At 55.5% G+C, this 9,852-nt stretch overlaps 2 protein-coding genes across 2 annotated transcripts; one reads left to right on the forward strand and one right to left on the reverse strand.

The window, feature by feature from the left end:
- The first annotated feature begins 544 nt into the window (after window positions 1-544).
- On the forward strand, window positions 545-2,138 carry ROM1 (retinal outer segment membrane protein 1). Its single transcript, XM_052661599.1, has 3 exons — window positions 545-1,232; window positions 1,585-1,831; window positions 1,926-2,138. Exons 1-3 carry the CDS (start codon window positions 643-645, stop codon window positions 2,136-2,138), a joined length of 1,050 nt encoding a protein of 349 aa, XP_052517559.1. The 5' UTR covers window positions 545-642.
- A 452-nt stretch (window positions 2,139-2,590) lies between these two features.
- On the reverse strand, window positions 2,591-7,242 carry B3GAT3 (beta-1,3-glucuronyltransferase 3). Its single transcript, XM_052661885.1, has 5 exons — window positions 7,087-7,242; window positions 5,776-5,950; window positions 4,103-4,463; window positions 3,649-3,939; window positions 2,591-3,061 (listed from the first exon to the last, which is right to left on the reverse strand). The coding sequence occupies exons 1-5, from the start codon at window positions 7,166-7,168 to the stop codon at window positions 2,963-2,965; spliced, it is 1,008 nt and encodes a 335-aa protein (XP_052517845.1). The 5' UTR covers window positions 7,169-7,242; the 3' UTR covers window positions 2,591-2,962.
- Between the last annotated feature and the right edge of the window lie 2,610 nt (window positions 7,243-9,852).

Consider the following 9,852-nt stretch of genomic DNA (forward strand, 5'->3'; position numbering starts at 1 on the left):
GGCCTCGGACTCTCCCCGGGCCGCTCTCGGCTCCCGGGGGTGGGGTGGCGGGGCCGTCCCGGGCCCCAGCGCCGCAGCACAAACAGGCCCCGGACGCGGAGCCGCCAGGAAGCGCGGGAGGGGGGGCGGGACGAGGGGGGGGCCGGGCCGCCTGGTAACCCCTCCCTGTCCGGGCCTCGCGGCTCGTTACGGGGGCGGGGCCAACCCTCTGACCCCCCCCCTCCCCAAACGGGTCCCCTCGGGCCACCGCCCTCCAGGCCCTTCCGGGATCCTGGCCCTCGGACTCCCTGGGGACCCGGGAAGGAGCGCGGGGCCCGAGGTCTCCGCCCCCAGCCCCTTGCCTCTGGGGGGTAGAACCGACCAGCCCCTCCCCACTTCCGCGAGGGGGCAGAGGCGGGGTCACGAAATCGGCCCTTTGCCCGGGGGCGGGGCTTTCCCTCAGGGGCAAAGCCGAAGCATCCCGAACTGAGACTGGCTGAGGACCCGGCCGGCGGGTTATTAAGGCTGTGGCGGGAGGATGCCCAGGGTATTGGGGTCAGGGTGGCATTAGCCCAGCTCAAGCCGGGCCGGGCTGACGCAGCATCCTGCCACGGCCAACCCCAGCCCCTGACAGCTCTGCTGTCCCTCGGGCAGAGATGGGAGATGGCGCCGGTGCTGCCCCTGGTCCTGCCCCTCCAGCCCCGCATCCGTCTGGCGCAGGGGCTCTGGCTCCTCTCCTGGCTGCTCGTGCTGGTCGGCGGCCTCACCCTGCTCTGTAGCGGGCACCTCCTGGTCCAGCTGTGGCACCTTGGTACCTTCTTGGCTCCCTCCTGCCCGTTCTCTGCCCTGCCCCAGGTTGCCTTGGCGGCCAGTGTGGTGGCTCTGGGCACAGGACTGGTGAGTTCAGGAGCTAGCCGGGCCAGTCTGGATGCAGAACAATACCCTCCCTGGCGAGGGGTCCTGGGCCCACTGCTGGTGGCTGGCACGGCAGGGGGCGGGGGGCTCCTGGTCCTCGCCCTGGGACTAGCCTTGGCTTTACCTGGGACTCTGGACACGGGCCTGGAGGAGGGCCTGGGGTCTGCCTTGGCTCACTACAAGGACACAGAGGTGCCCGGACGCTGTCAAGCCAAACGGCTGTTGGATGAGCTGCAGCTGAGGTACCACTGCTGCGGCCGTCATGGCTACAAGGATTGGTTTGGAATCCAGTGGGTCAGCAACCGTTACCTGGATCCCAATGACCATGACGTGGTTGAGTGAGTGATTTGCTTCTCCCCTCCTTCTCCTCCTCCTTCTCCTCTTTCCTTGAAACCCCACCTCACCCAGGTAGGCACTAATTCATCTAGTGATTGAGGGAATGGGGCAACAGCTGTGTGACCCAGGGCATGGTACCAAACTGCTCTGGGCCCATGCGTCTGTAAACTAGAGATGATAAAACTACCATCTCACAGAGTTGTTGTAACGATAAGTGAATTATGGCTGCCTGGCATAGTAAAGCAGTTGGTAAATGTTTCCCTCGTTTTTCCCTTCTCAACTTCTGTACCCTGCAGCTTCTCCCTCAGGCCTCTATCTCCAGATATCCTAACACCCCTTCCCCTCCCTTTGCAGCCGGATCCAGAGCAATGTGGAAGGCCTGTATCTGATTGATGGGGTCCCTTTCTCCTGCTGTAATCCCCACTCACCCAGACCTTGCCTGCAAAGCCAGCTCTCAGACCCCCACGCCCACCCCCTCTTTGATCCCCGACAGCCCAACCTCAACCTCTGGTCCCAAGGATGCCACGAGGTGTTACTGGGGCATTTGCAGGGGCTGGCAAGCACACTGGGCAACACGCTGGCTGTTACCTTCCTGCTGCAGGTGAGTCAGCAGAGAGTCTGAGGCCTCCTCCAACCCAGGGACCCCTGGAACTGCTGACCCTTGCTGACCTCTTGCTTCTTGCTTCCCCCCACAGACTCTGGTACTTCTGGGCCTGCGGTACCTGCAGACAGCACTGGAGGGGCTCGGAGGAGTCATTGATGGGGAGGGAGAGGCCCAGGGCTACCTCTTTCCTGCTGGGCTGAAAGACATGCTGAAAACAGCCTGGCTACAGGGAGCGGGGCCCCACAGGCCAGCACCTGGGGAGGCCCCACCAGAAGAGGAACCTCCCAAGGAGGGTCTACCCTGAGGCCTAGAACTTAAGGTGGGGATGGGGGTGGGGGGAAGGGGAGGGATGGACAAGACTGGAAAGCTCACAACTCCTTATAGGCTCCCCGTGAGGGAGGGGGGAATCTGGGATTAGAGGGTTAAGGATAGTCAGTGAGCTGGACTGGGGTAGGAGAGAAAACCAGGTGTCCTAGGGCCTAGTCCATGGCCAGAACCACCAGGGGACAGAAAAAAACAACAAAACCAAGGTGGTAGAAATGACATGGGAAGGCCGGGGAAGCTACTTCTGGTGCACAGGCTCAATAAAGCTTTCGGACTGAAGCTCCTGATCTTTCTCTTTAAGGGGGTGGGGGGCCCTGAAAGAACTGATTTCCATCTGATGGAGAAGCCAGGACCCAAGGGTTTTGACCCTGGTAAGAATCAAATGCAAGAACCTGACGTGGGAAGTGAAGGAACACAGAGGCCCCGCCAGGTTGAGTTTTTATTCTGGAGGTAGGAGGGGGTGGGGTCAGCATGCTCAGGTGGGGAGGGTCCAGCCCAGCTCCTTCAGCCCCCCTAGTGCATGCCCAGCCCCAATAAGTTACCCAGTGACTCAGCTGCCCTCCCTCCTGAGTCTGCCTGTTTTCTGCTCCACCCCAGACAGGGCCAGTCTGGCTCAATAGGAGGGCTGTTTGTCCCTAGCCTGTGGGCAGTGCCACATGGCAGGCCAGGGGAGGGGCTGAAGGGGTGGAGGGGCCGCTCCTGGCTCTGAGGGGTCAGGACTTGGAAAACCACATCCTGGGCGGGCCAGGGGCACAGTCCCACAGCTCTGTGCCTGGTGAGCTGGTGGGCAGGGTAAGGCCACCATCACACCTCGACAGCTGGGTCTGAGCCGCGGCCCTGCCGCTGCAGCTGCTCCTCCTGCTTCATCTTGGGCTTCTCCGTCCGTGTGTGCCACACCAGAACCTGTCCAGGGAGGTTTCAGTTAGAGCCGAGCCCAGCCTCAGCCAAGCCTCTGGGGCACTCAGGATAAAATGGATCCTCCCACCTCCTGGACACACACCATGTTGGCTGCCAAGTATGAAGGGCAGGGGGAGGGGGAGGCTTTAGTGCCTCTGAAAGTCAAAGTGTTAGTTGCTCAGTCATTTCCAACTCTGCGACCCCATGGACTGTAGCCTGCCAGACTTCTCTTTCTATGGAATTCTCTAGGCTGGAATACTGGAGCGGGTTGCCATTCCCTTCTCCAAGAGATCTTCCCAACGCAGGGATCAAACCCAGGTCTCCTGCATTGCAGGTAGATTCTTTGCCATCTGAGCCATAAGGGAAGCCAGTGCCTCTGAAATGGGGCCTAATCCCTTACCCTGTCTGTCTCAGGGGTGCCAAGAGACCACTTTCCTTCTCTGACTTCCCCTTCAATAGAGTAAGCAAGCTCTGCAGGGTCTCTCCTTGTTCAAACACCCATCCTCGATCCTGCTCCGCAGGGCCTCATTCCACTTCTCCCATCTCCTGTCAATCCTAGAACCGGGTTTCTATGCCCACCTCCATCCCCTTACCCGAGTGCAGTTGGCAGCCCGTGGCTCCAGGTCCTTGGGATCTACAAGGTGGCTCAGGAGACTGCTCTCCAGATGGCCCCGAGGAGCGGTAGCATCAAACCGGGCATTGGGTTTAGCCAACAGCAAAGACAGGGCGACAGCAAATCCCGCCATATCCACTGGGAAGGGCCTGTTGGGCTCCCAGGCTGTGTGGAAACCAACAACCCGGCCATCCTGTACGCGAGGGCCCTCGAATCGAAGGCCGCCCACTAGCCCCACAGGCCACACTGAGACACCACGGGTCCAGCGCATCTAGCGGAAGTCGGGAAAGAAGAGACAGACAGGAAGTGGCCCAGAGGAAGAGAAGCAGCAGCAAGGACCACTTGAGTCACTCTGCCCCTCCACTTCCCACCCAAGGAAAATGATGAAGCAGGTCCCACCGGGCCTGCTTCCCCAGCCCCGAGCCAGTGCTCACCTCCTCAAAGAGTTCCCGGCTGTAGGTGTTGTCATCGTCAGCAAAGTACACGACTCCCCGGGTACCTGGTGGGGGTGGGTCCTTCTCTCCCCCAACAGCACCCCCTCCGCTCCGGAGCCAGTCCAGGGCCCTGTTCCGTTGCTCTACACCTCGGGGCCGAACCCAGCCTGGCTCGCCCTCCCGGAGCCGCTGGGCCTTGGGGGTAAGGACCGCCAGGTGTGTGAAGAGGAGGCCAGAGGCAGCCAGCAGCCCCGAGACCAATGGGGTGGGGCCCTCAGCATCCTCCACCAGCAGCCAGTGCAGCCGGGGCACCAGGCTCAGGGTCTGGGACAGCCGCACCAGCTCCGCCTTCTGCACCAACCTGCAGGGGGAAAGATGCAGGAGGGAAAGGGTGGCCACCATTTGCCCACTCCAGCAGGCACATATGTCTTCTTCTGGGCCACTCCTAGCACCCTCACGACATTTCCCTGACCAGCACCCAAACTCCCTGTTGTTGTTTTTTGGCTGAGTAGCTCAACTTGTGAGATCTTGGGTCCCTAATCAGGGACGGTACCTGTGCCCCCCGAAGTGGAAATGCAGAGGCCTAACCACTGGACCACCAGGGAATTCCCTCACCTGCTCTGTTACTTTTTTATCTTTTTGGCCATGATGCATGGCATGTGGGACCTTAGTTCCCCAACCAGGGATTGAACCTGTACCCCTTGCGTTGGCAGCACAGTCTTAACCTCTGGACTACCAGAGAAGTCCAAGTCTTTTGATTTCCGGTTCTGTAGACCATACAGAACCGGAGTCTGAGGTGGGGGAGTCTTGTAGACACTGTCTCCTGATGTCTGTCATTGCTGGGCAGAGGGCAGTGCCTTCTTAGACCAAAATGATTGAACCAAGGTCATCCCCGAGCCTCTTGTAAGTTTCTTTGCCCTTCAGATGGGCCTGCCCATCCTGTGCATGGAGAGGGGAGGGTCTTAAGATGCCTAGCCTAGGTGGGCCAGCCATCTGATTCCAGGCAGATGTCAGCAAGTCCTTTTGGCTCCTTTCAAAACCACATTCCCCAGTTGGTTTGTATCACTAATAATGCTACATTTTATTTTTTTTTAAAAAGGAACCCATTTAGCACAGTGTGGGGCAGAGAGTAAACACACTAAATAACAACTGGTGTAACTATTTCTAGACCACCATATGACTGAATGGCCAAGTCCTTCTCTACTTTACATTAGTCAAGGGGTTCTCAAACTTCCTCACCAAAGGTTCCCTAAGGAGTCAGAGTGAACTCACTTGGCAAGTTCAGAATTTCTTTGAAACTTTATTGTTGTTATCTTAAAATTTCTCAGGAATTTTTAACACTACTTCATGGCACATCCCTGTCTATATTCTTTATCTTTTGGCCACGCCACATGGCATGCAGGATCCTAGAGCTCCCAACCAGGGGTTGAACCCGCAGTCCTCATGATGGCAGCCAGGAATCTCAACCACTAGACCACTAGGGAAGTCCTCCCATCTATTGTTTATAGAAAAAAACAATTTCCCCAAGATCTGAGTAACGATGTGGTTCATTTAGCCTGACATTTGGCAATGCCTTAGCCTGAAGAACATCTCCTGGCCCAGTGCCTCCTGAAACTCATCATCAACCCCAGCCTCTTCGTCCATGCAGATCCTGGGTGAGTCAGAGCCCATACCTGGCATAGGTGGGGGTAACAACATAGATAGTAGGCAGAGCCTCGGGTTCAGGGGGCTGGGCAGGGGCAGGGGGTGGGCGACGGAGATCGGCTTGCAGCTGGGAAATCCTCAGATCCTTCTGCCGAAGCTGCTCTGCTGCTGCCCGCAGGGGAGGGAGGCAGTCACATGGCTGGCCTGGTCCCAGGAAACAGGGATGGGGGCAGAGAACCACAGGATGTTCAGCATCCCAAAGGGCATTAACCTTCCCATTCAACTAACCAATGCGGGGCTCTCCTTACAACTTCTCTAACAGCTTTTCTACACCCAGGGTGGTGAGGAACTCGCTGCCTTAATTAGCAGCACATCTCCAACTTTTAACAATTCCATCCATTACATTTTCATGTGTCTATTAAGCTGATCACCTGCCTCCATCCTTTCTACCTGCTGGGCCTAATTTTGCCTTCTGGAAGCATAACGAACAGTTGATCTCCTAAAACAGGGCAGTCTTTCAAATACCTGAGGATCATGCAGTGGCCCAGTCTCTAAATCCCTGCATAAGAGGCAGGGTTCAATCTGTTCCGTTGGCTGTGTGACCAAAGACTCATTAAATTCATTGATTCCATCACTGGATAAATATTTATTGAATGCTCCTCCTGGGAGGCACTGCCTTAGGTGCCCGGGCTGCAGCAGGAAACCAAACAGACATGGTCCCTGCCCTCATGGAGGTTGCAGTTTAGTGGAGGAGCTGGACACTAAGCAAAGAAACAAATTAATACAATTTATTAGAAACTGTGGTAAGGGCTATGAAGGAAACAAATAGGAGGAAGGCTTAAAAGAGAACCCAGAGTAAGAAGAGTTACTTTTAGCTAAGGTGGTCAAGGAAGGCCTCTGTGAGGCGGTGACATGTCAGCGAGCTGAGACCTGAAGGATGAGAAAGAGGCAGCTGGGGAAGAGCTGGGAGAAAAGGTTACAGGCAGAGACAGGTTAAGTGCTTAGGGCAACGAGCGTGGGGTTTTCGAGAAACTGTCATGAAGCCAGTGTGGCTGGAGCAGAGCGAGCGAGAGGGATGGGAAATGGGGTTAGAGAGGCAGACGGCGGCGGGATCACGCGGGGCCTGGCAGGCTCCGGGAAGGAGTCTGATTTCACCCGAGGTGCGGCGGGCAGCCGCGGTGCGTTCTGGAGAGGGGAGTGCGCCCAGGGGCCGCAGAGGGGCTGTCGGACGACCGAGCCGGATGAATGGGGTCTGCGCGGGGCTTCATCCCCAGGGCGGGATGCACAGCGGCGGGATGCCCTTCCGCCGACACGCCGCACCCCCGCCCCGCCCCGCTCACCGAGCTGCACCAGCGCGTAGAGTAGGCCGGCGATCGACACCAGGAAGTAGGCGAGGAACACGTTCTTCAGCTTCAGCTTCATGGCCGCGCCGCCGCCGCCGCCGCCGCCGGGGCAGGCGGGGTCCGGCGGGGACAAGGGGTTCCCGCCCCCCGCCCGCCTGCCAGCCTGCCAGCCCCGCCCCTGCAGCGGCCCCGCCCCGTGTCCCGCCCCCCTCACGCTCGTCTCGAGCGGCTCCCGGGAGCTAGCGCTGGCAGCGCCCGTCTGGGCCCACTTCCGGTCAGTCTGCACACCCCCTTCCCTCTGGGTAATTTCCGGTCCTATTGCCTAGTTCTGGGAACCACGGAAGTGGGTGACGTCATATCCGGCGTGTCAAGCGTGCCCGGCCGGTGGTCCGGAGCCAAGTAAGGTAACGTGGGAGTGGCTTTGAGACCCTCCGCCTTGATCTCCAGTCCCTGTGAGCGTATTTTCTTACATTCATTCACTCACCCATTCACCAGTCATTGCACGCAGTGACAGTAGCTCAGTAAATAATTGCTACACGAATGAGTGAAATCTACAGCCCTGCCAAGCCTAGACAGCATATTAAAAAGTAGAGACATTGCTTTGCCGACAGAGGTCCATATAGTTGGACTGCAAGGAGATCCAACCAATCCATTCTGATGATCAGCCCTGGGATTTCTTTGGAAGGAATGATGCTAAAGCTGAAACTCCAGTACTTTGGCCACCTCATGCGAAGAGTTGACTCATTGGAAAGATTCTGATGCTGGGAGGGATTGGAGGCAGGAGAAGGGGACGACCCAGGATGAGATGGCTGGATGACATCACTGACTCGATGGACGTGAGTCTGAGTGAACCCCGGGAGTTGGTGATGGACAGGGAGGCCTGGCGTGCTGCGATTCATGGGGTCGCGAAGAGTCGGACACGACTGAGCGACTGAACTGAACTGATGGTTTCTCCAGTAGTCATGTATGGATGTAAGAATTGGACTATACTGAATGTTGAGCAAGGAAGAACGGATGCTTTTGAACTGTGGTGTTGGAAAAGACTTGAGAGTCCCTTGGATTGCAAGGAGATCAAACCAGTCAGTCCTAAAGGAAATCAGTCCTGAATACTCGTTGGAAGGACTGATGCTGAAGCTGAAACTCCAATACTTTGACCACCTGATGTGAAGAACTGACTCCTTGGAAAAAGACCCTGATGCTGGGAAAGATGGAAGGCAGGAGTAGAAGGGGATGACAAGATGAGATGGTTGGATGGCATCATTGACTTGATGGACATGAGTTTGAACAAGCTCCAGGAGTTGGTGATGGACAAGGAAGCATGGCATGCTGCAGTCCACGGGGTTGCAGAGTCAGACACGACTAACTGAACTGAACTGCCAAGCCTGTGCTCTGGTTGTCTCATATAATCCTCACTATAATCCTTTGATAACTTTAATACAATTTAGGATGTCTGTGTGTTAGTCGCTCAGTCGTGCGTGACTGCTTGCAACCCCATGGACTATAGCCCCCCAGGCTCCTCTGTCTGGTGGCCATTCCCATCTCCAGGGGTCTTCCAGGAATTGTACCTGGAACTCCCACATTGCAGGCAAATTGTTTACCATATGAACCAAGGAAGACCACAATTTAGAATACTATCACTCTAAAAATTGATGTTGCAGAATTTTGATCATGGCAAAAATGCAAAATTAACAGTAATATAATGAACTGGAAAATAGCAAAGGGCATTTCCAGCATTTTATTAATGATTAATCAACCTCTTGTAGATGTTCTAGTATGTCCACTTGGAATCAGGTCCCCTTTCTGGGATGAAGAGTTTACATCAATAGTGTTTTCCCAGCACATCCAGCAGTAGTTTAAGAGCAAACTGCTCTTCAGCAGTCACAGTACCTGTCCACTTGTATGTAAGATAGATTTTTGTCCCCATAGATTGCCCCGAATAATGTAATCCCCACTGTGCAACTTTCTATGTGCCTTCTAGGTACCTAACTCCAGGATCCTGTACTTTTTCTTTCCTCTGACCCACACTTCATAAACGTCTGACAATAGGGATGGGGGTGGGATGCCAAGGCGATGAGCTATTTCCCAGGAAATTAACTGGAAATATTTCTTGAGCTGAGGAATTTCCTGAACACACCCCCAACTCCTCACTGGCATAAACCATCCTAAGCAGTAATTTTCCCAAACCAACCAACCTTTTTGTTAAAATAATCTCTAAGACTGTGGCCAATCTGCAAAATGGAGGAAACCATCTCCTGTCACTGATACAAATGCAGATTTTTAAAATACTGCTAAAGAAAAGCAGTCTTGGGCTTCCCTGGTGGCTCAGTGGTAAAGAATCTGCCTGCCAATGCAGGAGACATAGGTTCAAACCCTTGTCTGGGAAGATCCCATATGCTGAGGAGCAACTAAACCCCTGTGCACTACAACCATTGAGTCTGTGGTCTAGAGCCTGGTACCTGCAACTATTGAGGCCACAAGTGACAACTTGTGAAGTTCGAGCGCCCTAGAGCCCATGCTCTGCAACAAGAGAAGCCGCCATAATGAGAGGCTCATGCACTGCAATAAAGAGCAGCCCCCAGTCTCCACAACTAAAGGAAAGTCCACGCAGCAGTGAAGACCTGGCACAGCCAAAAATAAATTTTAAAAAAAGAAAAGCAGTCTTAAGTGTGAGAGCATCTAACAGACAGCTATTTCTAGAGGGACCCCATTAGCTCTAGTCACCACTATGAACTAGGCCCGCTAAAGCCTGACGATCTTGCTGGG

The sequence above is a fragment of the Budorcas taxicolor genome, chromosome 25 (genome assembly GCF_023091745.1).
Source record: "Budorcas taxicolor isolate Tak-1 chromosome 25, Takin1.1, whole genome shotgun sequence".
NCBI classification, from domain to species: domain Eukaryota; kingdom Metazoa; phylum Chordata; class Mammalia; order Artiodactyla; family Bovidae; genus Budorcas; species Budorcas taxicolor.

What these genes read in the sequence shown, in the direction of transcription:
- ROM1 (XM_052661599.1), top strand. Translation starts at nt 643, where the DNA reads ATGGCGCCGGTGCTGCCCCTGGTCCTGCCCCTCCAGCCCCGCATCCGT. An exon ending in AATGACCATGACGTGGTTGA is followed by an intron (nt 1,233 to 1,584) that starts GTGAGTGATTTG and finishes CTCCCTTTGCAG; the next exon opens with CCGGATCCAGAGCAATGTGG. An exon ending in CTGTTACCTTCCTGCTGCAG is followed by an intron (nt 1,832 to 1,925) that starts GTGAGTCAGCAG and finishes TTCCCCCCACAG; the next exon opens with ACTCTGGTACTTCTGGGCCT.
- B3GAT3 (XM_052661885.1), bottom strand. Translation starts at nt 7,168, where the DNA reads ATGAAGCTGAAGCTGAAGAACGTGTTCCTCGCCTACTTCCTGGTGTCG. An exon ending in GTTACCCCCACCTATGCCAG is followed by an intron (nt 4,464 to 5,775) that starts GTATGGGCTCTG and finishes TTCCCCCTGCAG; the next exon opens with GTTGGTGCAGAAGGCGGAGC. An exon ending in GCCGGGAACTCTTTGAGGAG is followed by an intron (nt 3,940 to 4,102) that starts GTGAGCACTGGC and finishes GACTTCCGCTAG; the next exon opens with ATGCGCTGGACCCGTGGTGT.